The following is a 14,833-nucleotide window of genomic DNA, read 5'->3' as shown; positions in this document are numbered from 1 at the left end:
ACGGGTTAGGCGGATCGAGCGATAAGTGTCACAGGGAGGGATGGACGGAAGGACTGCTATTGTCATTTCGTCGGGGGACCATCGCCATAAGGCAGTCCAGGACTTCATCATGTGTTGCTGAGCAGCATAGCCCGCTGGCAGCAGAGGTCGACGGCGGTATCGATTCGGCACAGCCTTCTTCAAGGAGCCCGCACGTCATTCCCGATCTTAGAATCCATCGTCGTCCACCTCCTCCTTCTTGACACCGGCGGCAGCAGTCTCCTCTTCGTCATCAGCTTCCTCCTCGGTCTGCTTCTTGCTACCCTTGCCCTTCTTCCCAGCCTTCCCCTTCTTAGCTGGCGACTCTCCCTCAGCGGCGGCAGCACTGCGCTTCCGCGGGGTCGCCTTCGGCTTCGGGGTGCCTTCTCCCTCGTCGGCCCTAGAATGAATGCCTTATTAGTGATGGCAATGACTTGTGATTGCAAGACCTACCCGGAGCCATCCTTGATCTGCTCGCGGATCTTCTGAAGACGCTTCCTGACGGCGGTCGGGGTGCATGCTTGCTCTTCGGAGGTGAGCTCGGAGGCGACCGCCTCCGCGTCGACGGAGATCTGGTGCTTCTTCAGAATCGCGAGGAGGAGCTTGCGATCCATCGTGGCTGCGGAGAAGTCAGCAGAGAACCAACGTGCAGTACGTTAGCGGCGGACGACGCACCGTCCCAGGTGATAGGCATTTTGGCTTGAGTGGTGTTTTTGATGGTTGTGTGTGGAAATGTAGGTGTGAGGGAAGAATCGGGTCTTTTGAATTCGCGGCTGTTTCTCGGAAGTTATGGTGAACGTGAGAGTGAAGTTGAAGCAGTGATAGTGGAGTGAGAGTTGAATACAGAGTGGAGGTTAGAAAGTATCACCAAGAGGTCACGAGACCAACGTGTCACGCATACACGAAAAGTGAAGTCGCCAACTGGGCCGCTACACTGGCCACATCTCTCGAGAGCATAAGCATTAGGGATCGTCGCGACAAGGACTGCTGTATCATCGCCCGCGTTCTACTCTCCAGAGCGATTGTACGTCCTCTCTCTCGACCATGCGAGCTGTGATGTTCTGCGATTTATCGTCGAGGAGGAGGGTATTGATAGCCTTGCGGGATGGTGACATTGTAACGGCCAGTCTACCCAAGGCGCAGCCTGAGGTACCGACACATTCTTTCAGCGAGCAGTCGGCGGGAATGAGGATAATGTGGGCTTGTGTGAATCGTGGATGGAGTTGGTTCTACGGACGCGTGCATGTGAAAGACCGCGAGACGTGAGGTCGGCACACCTCCGACGGCGCTCTTGGCAGCTGGACACTTCACTTCATCCCAACCTGTCAACTGTCCAGCTCCCTGTTCCTTCCATTCTCATGATTTCGATGCCAGCCATGCCGCCGCCATTTCATCGCAAGTACAGGAGGAAGAACTGATGGATACTCACATTCACGTCCTCGGAGGAATCTCAGATGTCCTGATCTCGGTCAGTAGAAGTTCATAAATTCAAGGTCAGAATACTCACACTCTCCTCCTTCTCCGCCTTGACGGGAGAGTCCTGAGCCTCCCGGTCGTCGTCGTCGTTGAGCTTGCGCTTCTTCGCGCTGCCCTTCTTGGCCGAAGTGGTCTTGTCTGCAGCCTTCTTCTTCTTTGGCGTCTTGGTGCCCTCTTCTCCTTCGCCGCCATCGCTACTCTTGCCAGAAGCCGAGCCGAACTTGTCTTTGAGACGTTTGTACTTGATGGCGCTAGATGGAGTGAGCGGCTGTACTTGTCAGCGCTAAAAGGGATGGACTTACGCAGCACCCTTGGAGACGATCCCGCACTCGTCGGCGACGTTCTGCCAGTTGACCTGTACTGTGTCAGCAACTGCAAATCTCGACGTGTGGAGGACTTACGGTTCCGCCGTTGGAGTGGTCAATGCAGCTGAACAGAAACTGCTCGTTGGAGACTTGGGTCGTGGTCGCCATGGCTAGCAACGATGGTGATGGCGGGTGGGTTGTTTGTTCTGAGTTTGATGCGGGGGTGCGAAGTGTTGTGTTTTGAGAAGTGTAGGTTGATTGAGAAGTTTGTGGTGGGTGGGTGGGTGGGTAGGTAGGTGTCAGGTTGTGACAGCAACGGAGACCAGAAGCATCCAGGTAGGTCCACGTGTCAATTTCACTTCTTCTACATCACTTCACTGTCAAGGGAGAGAAAGCAGAACTGCCCATGACCTCGCCAAACAACTGGAAGCGAGCAATGGTTGTTGAAATATCATTTCATGGTATGCTTGACAGATGATCTTTGGCCTCTCTGGGCGACATGTAAGTAAGCCTGGCTACATCAAACCATCACACGACGGCTGTCGGCTCTGTTTTCTCGCAAACGTCGGACTCATGTCGAAGCTGCCATTCTTATGCGTGCAGCAGTCCGCTTGTCACTCGTTTGGGGTCTCCGCCTCGTCAGCGCCCTCCATCACAGCAACCTCATCAACAACCTCGTCCTTGACCGGAGTCTCCTCTTCAGCCTTCGCAGCCTTCGGCTTACGACCGCGCTTCTTCGGGGTCTTGACAGCCTCCTCATCGTCACCACCCTCGCCCTCGGTCTCAGCCTTGGCCTTCGCGCCTTTCTTCGCCGGCGAACGCTTCTTGATACCGCCAGCCGGGCCGTTGTCACCAGTTAGCCTCTTGCGTTTTATCTGTCCCCATCTCGTCTTGACGATGTTGCCGTCCTTGTAGCCGAGCTCTGCGGCGACTTTGTCGGCGTCGAACTGTCACCGGTTAGCTGTTGGAGAGAGAAAGTGGCGAACGCGGAGGCGTACCTGGATGTCTCCGGTGAGGTTGGACACGATGCTCACGAAGAGCTTGCTCTCGCCATCGGTGAAGTTGACATTCTTAGTCTGCTCGCTGGACTGCGCAGCAGCTTGCTCGGTGGGTTGCTCAGACATGCTTAGTGGATGTGTTGTGGTTGAGTGGTGGTGGCTTGTGGGAAGTTGTTGTGCGGGAGATGGTATGTCGATGAGAGAGAAAAGGTTGGAAGCAGAAAGCTGATAGTAAAGCAGGCAGCTTCGAACATGAAACGCACGTGACCTTCTATGAGCACAGCCCGCGTGATATTCCAGGCCTGGACACTCTTGTTGATGTCGCGATATCACTAGCGTGTTTGTGAAGGTGTCACGAGGCGCAGCTGAGAGGTACCGAGGCAGAAGTCACGGTGGTGAAGAGAAGGTTGGAAAGAAGGTTGATGAGGCATAAGTCCATTGCTTGATGTGGCTGCTAAAGATGTAACCATCGACATTGGGTGAATATGCTGCTCACCGGAGGCCTGGATCCTGTGTATCAACTAGATGGCGGCAAATGCCCACTCCAGCCCTCTGCAAAGATCCTGTAAACCGCTGAAACATCTTCCCTTGATCGTCACAATTCGGCTCATGTCGTGCGGCGAGCACATCTACAAATCATCACCCACCTCGGGCTTGACTGGAGTCTCGTTGCTAGAGGAGTCGTTGCCTTGAATAAGTCAGCACAGTCACGGACCACACAACGAAGCAGGCTAGAAATACCGTTGGTCTCCGCAGCAGCCTTTTTGCCTTTCCCGCGCCCCTTCTTCGGCTTCGGCGTGTCTTCAGCATCATCCCCGTCCTGACCAGCAGCCTTACGCTTCTTGCCAGCCGGCTTGGCTGGTGTCGTCTCGCCGTCGCTAGCCTGCTTGAGCTTCTTGAAGATGGTGGCCGTGGAAACCTTCATGCTGTCTGCGTTGGCGCTTCCGAACTCTGCGGCTGCCTTCTTCCAGTCCGCTTGGTTGTGCTGTCGGGATGTTAGCATGTTATGCAATGAAGGGTGAGGTAAGGTACTGACGACGCCCGCCGGCGCGTTCAGGAAGACACAGATGAGGCGGTTCTTCTCGTTCTCGGTGAGAGACTTCGCGATCTCGTAGTTGTAGGTGATGTTAGACATGACGCCTGATTGTGCTGGGTTTGGTATGGTTGAAGATCAGTGTTCTCGGTTTCCAAAATTGTGGTGGTGGGCGTAAATGGATGTTGGAGAGAAGGATGGCAAAGAGATCAAGAGGTGAAAAAGGGCAGTGAGGTCGTCTAGGCTACAATGCCCATGTGACGTTCTAGAACCTTGTTCTGCTCATATGAATGTGAGCTTGACAATGAAGGAGAATCGTACGAGAGCCTCATACAAATCTGGCTTACTTGTGAGAGCCATCACATAGCCCAGAAAACCTAATGACTTACCCAGGCATCAGTGTCGTTCGTGTAACCACTTCCTAGTCTCGGTCGGTGGTCGAGCATATTCTTGATACCGTTCGTCGTTGAAGTATGGTAGAAAACTATCAATCTCTCGAGCAACGCTTCGTCCGAAATGCCGTGTAACCGTGGCTGAACAGGGGGCCCACGAGATCGTCCAACATGTCGCTGGATCGTGCAGGAAGGAAGCCATCGTCCTGAAGTGTCCGTGGAATTGGAAGGACTTTGTCTGCGTAGTAGACTTGACACTGGTCTATTTCACCTCCATCGAGCGGCAACGCCAGACAGAAGATGCTATGCAACGCCCTTGAATGCCATCCATGCCCGCATCTCTGTCCATGCAAAAATCAGCACAGCGCCCCGCACAAACGTCCCATATCTACAACACACAAGTAGTCCTATACGCACACAAAGCCCCAAACATTCTTACATCATCGTGCAAACACCTTCACGACCCCGTCACCACCTGCGCTGACCACCAACCTCCCGTCTTGACTCCAAGCGACGTCGCAGACGCCTTCTCCACGCATTGCGCGGTGGGAGACGATATCTTGCGTGCAGATGCGCTTCTCGAGGGACCAGAATCGGATGCTAGCGTCGTGGCCTGCGGAAACGGCTTCGCGTCCGTCTTTGGAGAGGGACAGGGCGGATATGGCGGCGGGGTGGGCGAGCATGGTGTAGGTTGCTTGACCTATGAGATGTCAGTATAAGTAGCCAGTAGCAGATGATATCCGGGTTGTGAGGACTTACCGCTATTCGCATCAAAAAACCGCACAAAGCGATCCTCATGCCCGCTAATCACCACCCCTTCAACACCCTCCCTGCTCCCCGTAGCACCGGCCCCAACCTCTTCCGCCTCCAGACCACGCGAAGCATCAATAGCCGGACCCGAGCCCTCCATCCCCAAACTCGTTGCCACGACAGCATTGATACTCGTGTCCATCGTCCCATCATACGTCTCGAAACTCTGCATCTCGCTCAACATCTCTCCAGTCCTGGTATCGAAGATGAACACAGAGGAATCGGTGTAGCTGACCACGAATGTGTCGCCAGAAGCAGAAAGCGGGCAGATTGACGTCGGCGAGCCTTTGGTGTCGCGGTTCGTGATCGGCTTCTCGATCGAGTGCACAAGCGTGTAGCTGAAAGGCGTACTGCTGGCGACGCTCGGCTGTGGTTCGGATGTGAAGTTGCTGCCGCTCGTCACGCTATGCCTGCGACTGCCGCCGACGCCTCTCCTGCTCCCAGTGGACGGTGAAGAGGTCTGAGGCGGCGCGCTAACGGCCCAGACTTTTACGGTGCCGTCTGCAGAGCCAGAAACCAAGAGCAGGCGATCTGGACCGCCGAAGTTGCCGCATTCAGGACCGAACACTACTCCAACGGAAGCGGGCAGAACGCAGACCGACCAGACAGCATCAGTATGGCCCTCCAGGGTAGCCTTCGGGTCCACTCGCCCACGCTCCCAAACTCGCACTGTCGCATCCTGGCCACCCGAGAAGATCCAGCCATCGCCGCTCGCCCTTCCGCCAGTGCTAAATCCAGTACTCGCGGGACATGTCGAGAGCGAAGTAACAATGCCATCGTGCCCTCGGTGCGTGAAGTAGGCAGCGACGTCTAGATCAGCTGTGTTGCTAGCCGAGTTGAAGTTTTGATACGATTGTCCAGGAATGATCCACCGCTTGATCGTGCCGTCGTCGCCAGCAGTGCAGACTTCCGGTTCGCTCGGACTGCCGCCACCACTGAAGATTGCACTCCGAACCACATCCAGATGGCCTCGCAACGCGAATTTGACCTTGAACTGAGACGGGTCGCTGTTCGCAAGAGCGGCTTCCGCAGCGTCGTGTGCTTCAGCTTTACCCTGCGAGCTCCTCCTTCTCGACATAGCCTGGGAGCCAGAACTCTTCCTTCGGTGGGATATCGATCCAGTCCGTGGTGGCGACTTAGCCGAGAGATGGGTGTTGCCGGCTGCCGTAGGGAAGAGATCGGTATCCGGTCTCTTCGCCGGCATGTCAGAAGGAGCGTTCTCGGATCGCGGAGGCTCATCATCGAACGTCCAACCGTCCGCTTCGGGCTGCTGTCGTATCTGTCGCGTCTGCTCTGGAGGTGTCGGTACTGCTCGCCCGTTAGAGTCGAACGTATGCGTCACGCTCTCCACTTGGTCTTCAAACGGTGCTGGGCTGTCGATGGTGTTCTGTTGTCGGGATTCGGGAGGAGGGTGAGACGGTGCTTGATAATCGGCGTAGCTAGGACCTCGCGACATGGCCTGCTCTTGTGCCGAAGCTACGTTGTTCGGAGGCGGAGGTGGCTGATGATTCGGCATCGACGATGCTTGTGGTAATGCTTGGCCTTGCTGGCGCGTCCATCGCTGATTGTTTCTCGCATAAATGTCCTCGACAGAAGGTGGTGGCTCTGGAAGTCCAGTCTGATACGTCCCATTTGGCAGCGCTTGCGGAGGAGGGTGTGGAGGCGGCGTCAGGAGGTACTGTATCTGCTGCATGCACTCTTTCAAGTACTTCCGCGTATTGTCCAGATACTCTTCCCTCGCCTTGTCGCCCGTCTCCGCCTCCGCAGCTCCAGTCTGGAGGAACGAATTATGATGCAGCGCTTTGCCCAAGGTCAGCTCATGCCCGTCCTCAGCACGCCAATCAGACCCACCTTTCAAATCCCCGTGTTCAACCTTCTGATGCCCTTCCTTGCTCTTCTCTCCCGCAGCTTGATCAGGCGTAGCCACCCGTCCAGTCCCATTGACAGTAACACCGTTCTGCTCCCGCGACGACTTCAGCGCCTTCTGCAGCATTTGGATCTGCCTGACGAGCTGCTCATTGATCCGCTTCGCTTGCCTGCACTCGCCCTCCTGCTTCGCAATCTTTGCCTTCATCTCCGCGCGCTCGATCGCCCAAGAATTCCGCGCGCGTTCGTGGTTGTGCCATTCGATCTGTAGGAAGCGCATTACGCCTGTGGTCCGTTAGCTACCCTCGATCGTGTGCCATCCGACCTCCGTCTCCACCACGCCCGCCTATGGTTCTCCACGCTTGCGCACCCGCCCGTCTGCCCACTGTCTCCTATTCACTCGCAAACGTACCTTGAAGCGTATACTCCGTCCCCTGCGGCTGCCCCAAATGCTCTCCACCCTGTCCACCCGCGCTATTCATTCCGCCCTGCTGGTACGCCATGCAGGCGTACCTCAATCACGAGCTCCAGAGTCCAATTCTTCAAGAAAGACGCCGCATCGGGGTCCTCGCAGGTGCTGTAGAAGCTGTTTCGAGCCGCGGGAGCTATTAAGGAGTGATCCGGACACTGCGCAATCGCCGGCGGTGAAAAGTCGAAAAGATCAAGGTCCCAATATCACAGACGAAAGTGTCCCAAGAACTTGCAGCGCAAAACGTGTCTGAAGAGAAGGAATTGAAGGTAGGACAGCAGATGCTAGTGCCGCATGGCAGAGGGTCTCGCTCATGGAAGTTGGCGCGGGAGGTCGGAATCGAGCTAGCGCGTTACTGGGTCACGTGCTTACTCTGAAGGTATTTGGGCCGGACGAATATGAGATTGGTAGAATAATAATTCTGAATGCGCTGGTAAATCTGTTCTGTGGACTGTCTCAAAACCCTTCCATCGCCTACGCTAGTTCGCACAACAACTCTTCTTCTAAAGGTACCAAATGCAAGGTAACTTTCAACACAAAAGGAAAACTGGTATCATTCACGTCGTCAAAGCCCCAAACCGCCCGCCTCTCTCGAAGCGTGCAGCTTCGAAAACCATCGTCCAGAAAGTCAAGGAGATAAGTGGCAAGTCGCGAGACCGGCGACCTGCTGTATTCTAACACATTCGTCGAAAATGTCCAGAAGGACCAGAGCATGTACTGCAAAGTGCACCGACTACCGGTAGTCACCAGCCGAGATCATGTGAGGTGGAGGCATGTCATTGCGGGTGATGCTGCGCATGTCGACGTGCGTTGGGAGGTGTGATGACATGTCAGCGCCGACATCGAGGTAGTTGACCTCATCATCACCCGCGTCGTCGAGGTCGTTGAGAGCTTCGCGCTCCTCTTCGATCTCCTCCTCAGAAGGCGCGTGCCCGTCGGGATTGGTCTCGTGCGTGCGACGGTGCTGTGCGAGGTTGTCGGAGCGCGAGAATGCCTTGCTGCAGAGCTGGCAGATGTATGGGCGTTCCTGCGTATGCGTCCGCACATGGCGCTTGAGGTGCTCTAAACGCTTGAACAGACGCCCGCACATTGGGATTGGGCAGGAGTGGCTCTTTGTCGGGTACGGACCAAGCTCGCTGGCGGTGGCACTACGCGCTCTCCTGAAGACACCGTTCGCAGTGCGCTGGACAGCATGATGCTGGAGTGATGCACCGCGGTAGTCCTGCGTGGGGCTGGAGGTATACGCGCCGTAGTCTTCGGTCATCTGAGGTGGCATGCGAAGGGCATGAGAGTCTTCGTGTGCGCCTTCCACAGCTCCCAGTGGGGTACCATGACGAGACAGATTCATAAGCTCCTTGTGGTCGCCCATGATCTGGTTGGGATGATGTGGAGTATGCATGCTCGCTGGGGAGTCGTTGTAGGTGACCTCTTGAGCCTCCGGGATAGCTTGAGGCACAACGGAGCTGGACATCGAGCGGCGCAGATCGCTTGGTCGGTGGACTGCGTGAGCAGTGACGCTACCTGCGCCGGTCACGCCAGCCGCATGATGGCCCGCCGTGAGTGAAGACCGCCGACGCCTTTGCTTGTAGGTTGGCGAGCCTTCAAGAACCGAATAGACTTGCTGAGGCTGGTAGTTGCGCGCCATCGACGGATAGTGCGCGCCGGCCAGATGTGGTGGCACAGACATGAGAGGGTTGAAAGGTTGCTGTAGACCGACGTCAGGGAGAGCAGTGTACAGGCCAGTGTCCTCGTTGGCAATGTATGCCGGCTCATGGCCCGTCGGCATATGCTGCGGGGGCGTGACTGGCTCAAACGACATGCCTCGCTGACTGTAGTCCTCGAAGTGCGAGGAGACGAAAGACGGCGCTGGTGAGTACTCCATGTATGCAGGCATTGAGCTGTGACGATGCGCAACTTGCGACAGCGGAACGCCATTGCGATCAAAGACCGGGTTAACGGAGTGCTCACGCGTTCTCTGGATCTGAGAAGGCATAGGAGGCATCGCCATCTGAGAGTAAGTTGGCACATGAGTCAGCGAATCATTGTGCATGACTGGTGGCATACTGTGTTGAGGCATGGGCGCCTGCGACATCGTGGTTTGCGGCATGTGTTGATGTTGCTGTTGTGGTATCATCTGTGGTGGGGGCATAGAGTCCTGCGCCCGGAGGACGGGTGACGTCGAATGGGACGGCGGCATAGACGACGACTGGCCGCCGTTGAACGTCGATTGGTTGTTCTGTTGCGCCTTCGTGAGCTGCTCGAAGAGGGATTGAGAAGAGTCGAATTCGAAGGACAGTGCCGGCTCGTTCACTGCCACGGTGGTCGCCTCTTGTCCCATCTTCTCCCGCTTCAGATCGCGTTCCAGCGCATCGAGGAAGAGGCGGTCGTGCGGTACGCTATACCAGTAGAACACCTTCTGCTTCTTCTGCGTGCGGATGCAGTTGTTCTTGTAGAGAAAGTCTAGAAACGGACTCTTGGGCTCCTCAAGCGAGGCATCGGTGCCGGACTTGAGGTTGCGAAGGTCGGAGAATATGCCTTCTTCGAACTTCTTGGAGTTCTTGACCGGGCGGCCAAAGGCTTGGAAACGGAAGGCCAGACACCGGACGATGTCGGTGCCAGAGATGTGGAAGAGGTTGTTCCTGTTTGCTGTAAGTGATAGGCGCGGGATGTGGGCTTGCTTCGTACGTACCATAGCACACAAGACACATATTCGCCAGTAGGTAGGAGAAACCGTCTGATGTACTGGTCCTGGCTCCAGTCCACGGGCGCTGAAATGAGGAAATACTTGACTGCATGAGATGTCAGCGTCGCGTACACTGTAGGTGCCCGCGCGTTTGTTTACGCTGGCAGCCGGTCGTGCATGATACGTACGGTTGTCGACCTGCTGCAATGCGACAACAGAGTCTGCCGGCAAGCTCTGTTGCGCATCCTCGGCCAGCAGAAAGGTCTCTGGCGCGACGGAGCGCTGCTGGGGTGGTGGCATTGCCGGATGCTGGTGGTTGGGATACATGATGATCTCGGGCGACGGTGCGCTGCAGACGTTGCGGGCCGAGAGTAAGGTAAGATGTGCGATGTTTGGGATCAGAGTATGAGGCAAGCCTCAATCTCAAACGGAGAAGATGGTGGGCGATCGGTGCAACCACCAGTGTCGCACGCGGTCGGGGGCAGGAGGGAGGGATGGGAGGTGGGTTGGTATGCGGTAGCGACTGTGGGCGGCAGATGGAGGAGGTGTGAGAAAGGGTATTGTGGCGAGACCGGCTCGCGGGTGCAATTGAAGGTCGTTGTATAGACAATGGTGAGGTATCGACAATGAGGTTTGGGCTGGAGTTGGGTGGATGTGGGAAAGGACGTGAAACTTGAGGGGGCGGACGTGGACGTTTCACACCTCTCGTTAGCGCCAATTGCGAGACTGGAATAGACTGCTTCGAGCTACGCAGGGATCTTCCACTTCTCTTGCTCCTGTGCTCGCTGGCCAAGTCAACCCGGCCGACTCTGCGGTTTGCTGTCCGCTCTCTTGCAGCCGCCCAGCGTCGTTCCTCAACTCCCACCAAAGCGCTGGCATGAAGAGATGGTGCACAGCACAGCGGACCCACCGCAATCTCAATACCGCGGAGAGGCTTGAACATGGCAGCGCCCGCCGTCTGCACTTGCCCATGTCCGGACCAAGACCGCTGTGCCATTACTCGGCAGGCTCGTTTTCAAGCTAAATATCCCCTGCACGGGATCGCTTGCAAGCTTTGCGATCAGCGAGCAAAGGCCAACGGTGCCATGTGCGCTCAAGGCGCTCTGCTTCGAGCGGAGATCCGGCGACATGATCGCAGAATGTCCAAGAATGCAGCATGAGTAGTGTTCGGACGACAGTGCGGTGGACGGCGCTTCAACCCCCAGCGCTTCGCCCAGAAACTTACGGTCAAGCACCGGTTGGACACGACTCTCGGGCGCTCACAGAGCGTGTTGACCGCTGGACACGGCAAACGGTGGCAGCAGCATTGCCATTCGATCTAGCCTTCATGCACAATCACGCTCCTCGCTGCAGTCAGAATAGGCTTGATAGGCCGGCAGAGCAGGTTGCATGCCTGCCACCTCTACGCCTATACAGCAGCTATCCGGTACCTGCATGCTTTTCTTGTTCCTGCACAATCTGAAACGATTTCCACCTCTGGCCGCCAGCCCCGCTTCCAGGACGACTTCAGATTTGCACAGAACGACCACACCTTGACTCGCGTTTCAGGCTATACAAACCCAGCATTCTGCTATAGGTCCAGAGATTGCTAAAAGACCGGCCCGCTCGCTGCTTCCAGTCTTTCAGCGCCGTAGCTTGTTCATTGATTAGCAAGACGCCTCATTTCCTACTAAGCCCGGCTCAAGAGTCCGGAAGCAAGACTCCCAATTCAGACGGTCTCGTAAGAGATACATCCTCGGTCGGCCTGCACAGCGGCATTGGAACTACTGGAAGCTGTTCCACTCTGATACTCGCAACCCGGCGACTTTGACGCCATCTCCCGGAGAAAGTAGCCTTGTAGATCGCGCGGAGGATACCTGAAACGCAAACGCAAGACTTCAGACACCACGCTCTCGGACACTACGGCATTGATGGCCTAGACTTTCTTGAGGTAGGTATGCGGCAGTATATCCTTCCCTGTCCTATCGTGTCTTCGCTGTACCTTCGGCATGGTCGGAAGGGATTCTCCTATTCTACGTCGCTGTCCAATCCAGTTTGCGAATTGGCGAAGCGAGGCTACTTCACCCAAGCCAGAGCTGATGTATGTACCTACATATTCAGGATAGAGAAATACAACCACACAATAGCACGCAGATCCTCCCCACAACCGCAGCCTTCGGACCGGCACATCATCAACCACAGCATCCGAGCAATCCTCGCGCGCGATCAGTCCAGGCGCTGCGCTTTGTTTCGAGTATATGAACACCATGCATAGACTCTACATAAGTCACCGCATGACTAGAGTAGTGGGCATGGCAGCGTCATTGGCTGGAAAGTGAATTACAAAACATACAGCACACAGCATATATGTTTGCGCAAAACATAACAGGTGAGCATAAGGCCAACTTAGGTTGTTCTAAATGTTTAGAAAGCTGCTTGAAACAAGTGGTCAAGGCGCCTTAGAATATGAGTCGTGCAATGCTCAACAACCACAGCACAGTATTTTTGAGTCCTCCAACCAATGCTGATGGTGCCGCTTCGACCGGAGGATGTACAGTCCCAGCCTTCACAGTCTCTGTCCACAGACCCTGAGGTGGCTCATTCTGCATCGAAGCAATCTATCGCCGACACACTGGCCCATTGAATCGCAGTCGCAGGGTAGACCTGCTGCTCTATCGTTTGGCACGATTGTGATCGTTCAGCGTATGGTGAAAGTTCTGCTGCACTGCTCAGCTACGCTCCTGGAAGGGTACGTGTGGATCAGCTGCCGGCGTTGCCGTTGGTGCCTCGATGAAGTGGAGGTCATCGCTCGTCATCTGTCAAAGCTCGTCTGCAGCAACTCTCCAAACACCAGCTCATCTTTTCCCTCCCCTCCTCCCACCACCGCCTCTCTTCGGCCCTTGGATCGCCCTTAGATCGCTCTTCCCCAGACTCAGCGTTCCGCCCTTGAACTTGCCAACAGTAGGCCCTCCAACACTCTTCTCCCTTGGCTTAGAGTACTTTGACGCAAACTTCGCTTTCTCTAGCACGATTCCGCTGTCCGCCGCCTCCCGCCGCCGCTTACCTTCCCGGTCAGCAGATTTTGCGGTGATGCCTTTGCGGTGGGCCAGAGGCATCTTCTCCTGCGCTGAAATAGGTGCTTTAGCACCAAGGTCCTTTAGCCGGAGGTCGAGAGCTTTGAGTCGTCCTTTGCCTTCGACATTGGTGTTGGCCGCGGTGGATGAGTTCCGGTCGAGCAGATGTGATTCTTTTAGTAATCGTTGGAGGGCGAGGTCATGCTGGAGATTCGCCGCCTCTTCTGTGTCTTCGACAACTGCATCCTTTTTGACCGGCGGTTCCCTCCTAGAGCTGTCCTTTGAGGTCGGTGGTCTGGATGACTGCTATACTGTTAGCTTTGGAAATATAGGAAGAGGTGATATTCGCCAACCATGAATGCCTTCTTCTCTCTTTCGATCGCCATAGCGTCGGGACTTCGCGCACTGCCGTGCTGTATCACTTCCACCTCCCGCTCGTCATCAGAAAGGCCTTCCCAATCTGATGCTTCCGATTCTTCGTCGTCCTCATGGTCGTCTTCATCCGGTTCTGGTGGTGGCGAAGGCTTCTTGATGTCTAGAGGCCGGAATTTGGCTTCGAACGCCTTCTGAAAGCGCGCGCGGAGGGCACCCTCATCTTCGGAATCGTCATTGCTGTTGTCCCTCTTTCGCTTCCCTGAAGACGCTGCCATGCTTTCAAGATTGTGCTGGTGAAGAGAAGGAACATGCACTCAAGGTCATGCCAAGCAGGGGAGCCAAAACTTTAGACTTTCGATGATCTGCACAGGGCAAGTGAGTTCAAGGTCAGGAACACGGCCTCTCCCTCGTCCTCTTTTGACTACATGTACCTACACAACAACATGACAAAGTTTCGGCCTTGTATAGATCTCCACTCAGGCTCGGTGAAGCAGATTGTGGGTGGCACTTTGACAACAGACGTTGCTGGCCTTAAGACGAATTTCACGTCCGAGCACCCGGCAGCGTACTATGCCTCCTTGTATGAAAAACACAGTCTCACGGGCGGCCATGTAATTATGCTAGGGCCAGGCAACGATGAAGCCGCTCGCGAAGCACTCTCGGCCTGGCCAGGTGGCATGCAAGTAGGTGGCGGCATCAAAGACGGTAACGCGAAGACGTGGATAGATGCTGGGGCGGAGAAGGTGCGCTCTTCCACATATCGACATGTTTATAAATTTGTAGGCTAATGTAGAGCAGTAGGTCATCATAACATCCTTCCTCTTCCCATCCGGCATCTTCTCTCAAGACCGTCTCCAATCCGTCCTCGACGCCCTATCCGGCGACAGTAGGAAACTGGTCATAGACCTCAGCTGCCGTCGAGTCGGCGACGGCTGGCGCGTGGCAATGGATAGATGGCAGACCATCACCAGCTTCGAAATCAACCGCGGTGGGCAATACCCTTCCTCCTACCGACCGAACCCCACTAACCCTCCCCCAGAAAATATCGCCCTCCTCGAACCCTACTGCAGCGAATTCCTCATCCACGCCGCCGACGCCGAAGGCCTCCAAGCCGGCATCGACGAAGACCTCGTCAGCCTGCTGGCGGAAATCTGCTCTGTTCCCGTCACCTACGCCGGGGGCGGACGCAGCATCGAGGACTTGGAGCTCGTCGAGCGGCTGAGTGGCGGTAAAGTTGATCTCACGATTGGCAGTGCGCTGGATATCTTTGGGGGAAGGGGTGTCACGTTTGAGGCCTGCTGCCGCTGGAACGACGCACGGAGGGGTGGTGTGTGACTGGGATGTCAGTCATGCGG

The 14,833-nt window shown here is 55.8% G+C and overlaps 8 protein-coding genes across 8 annotated transcripts; 1 reads left to right on the top strand and 7 right to left on the bottom strand.

Annotated features, from left to right (window-relative positions):
* Positions 1-207: 207 nt before the first annotated feature.
* Positions 208-712, bottom strand: LTR77_007109 (uncharacterized protein; the record flags this gene model as incomplete). Its single annotated transcript, XM_064804346.1, has 3 exons — positions 208-418; positions 472-637; positions 694-712. 3 exons carry the CDS (start codon positions 710-712, stop codon positions 208-210), a joined length of 396 nt encoding a protein of 131 aa, XP_064657116.1.
* Positions 713-1,468: 756 nt separating this feature from the next.
* On the bottom strand, positions 1,469-1,967 carry LTR77_007108 (uncharacterized protein; the record flags this gene model as incomplete). Its single annotated transcript, XM_064804345.1, has 4 exons — positions 1,469-1,477; positions 1,526-1,745; positions 1,797-1,849; positions 1,896-1,967. The coding sequence occupies 4 exons, from the start codon at positions 1,965-1,967 to the stop codon at positions 1,469-1,471; spliced, it is 354 nt and encodes a 117-aa protein (XP_064657115.1).
* Positions 1,968-2,413: 446 nt separating this feature from the next.
* LTR77_007107 (uncharacterized protein) lies at positions 2,414-2,923 on the bottom strand (the record flags this gene model as incomplete). Its single annotated transcript, XM_064804344.1, has 2 exons — positions 2,414-2,746; positions 2,798-2,923. 2 exons carry the CDS (start codon positions 2,921-2,923, stop codon positions 2,414-2,416), a joined length of 459 nt encoding a protein of 152 aa, XP_064657114.1.
* A 503-nt stretch (positions 2,924-3,426) lies between these two features.
* On the bottom strand, positions 3,427-3,932 carry LTR77_007106 (uncharacterized protein; the record flags this gene model as incomplete). Its single annotated transcript, XM_064804343.1, has 3 exons — positions 3,427-3,485; positions 3,539-3,782; positions 3,834-3,932. 3 exons carry the CDS (start codon positions 3,930-3,932, stop codon positions 3,427-3,429), a joined length of 402 nt encoding a protein of 133 aa, XP_064657113.1.
* A 730-nt stretch (positions 3,933-4,662) lies between these two features.
* Positions 4,663-7,178, bottom strand: ADI1_2 (1,2-dihydroxy-3-keto-5-methylthiopentene dioxygenase; the record flags this gene model as incomplete). Its single annotated transcript, XM_064804342.1, has 2 exons — positions 4,663-4,922; positions 4,982-7,178. 2 exons carry the CDS (start codon positions 7,176-7,178, stop codon positions 4,663-4,665), a joined length of 2,457 nt encoding a protein of 818 aa, XP_064657112.1.
* Positions 7,179-8,100: 922 nt separating this feature from the next.
* LTR77_007104 (uncharacterized protein) lies at positions 8,101-10,377 on the bottom strand (the record flags this gene model as incomplete). The annotated part of the gene is made up of 3 exons (XM_064804341.1): positions 8,101-10,006; positions 10,057-10,156; positions 10,239-10,377. 3 exons carry the CDS (start codon positions 10,375-10,377, stop codon positions 8,101-8,103), a joined length of 2,145 nt encoding a protein of 714 aa, XP_064657111.1.
* Positions 10,378-12,884: 2,507 nt separating this feature from the next.
* FAF1 (pre-rRNA processing and 40S ribosomal subunit assembly) lies at positions 12,885-13,753 on the bottom strand (the record flags this gene model as incomplete). Its single annotated transcript, XM_064804340.1, has 2 exons — positions 12,885-13,406; positions 13,457-13,753. 2 exons carry the CDS (start codon positions 13,751-13,753, stop codon positions 12,885-12,887), a joined length of 819 nt encoding a protein of 272 aa, XP_064657110.1.
* A 168-nt stretch (positions 13,754-13,921) lies between these two features.
* HIS6 (Enzyme that catalyzes the fourth step in the histidine pathway) lies at positions 13,922-14,813 on the top strand (the record flags this gene model as incomplete). Its single annotated transcript, XM_064804339.1, has 2 exons — positions 13,922-14,221; positions 14,280-14,813. 2 exons carry the CDS (start codon positions 13,922-13,924, stop codon positions 14,811-14,813), a joined length of 834 nt encoding a protein of 277 aa, XP_064657109.1.
* Positions 14,814-14,833: the final 20 nt, after the last annotated feature.

The sequence above is a fragment of the Saxophila tyrrhenica genome (assembly GCF_035928015.1).
Source record: "Saxophila tyrrhenica strain CCFEE 5935 chromosome Unknown scaffold_11, whole genome shotgun sequence".
NCBI classification, from domain to species: domain Eukaryota; kingdom Fungi; phylum Ascomycota; class Dothideomycetes; order Mycosphaerellales; family Extremaceae; genus Saxophila; species Saxophila tyrrhenica.
The sequence above is the reverse complement of the archived record's forward strand: the minus strand, read 5'-3'. Positions and strand labels throughout refer to the sequence as shown.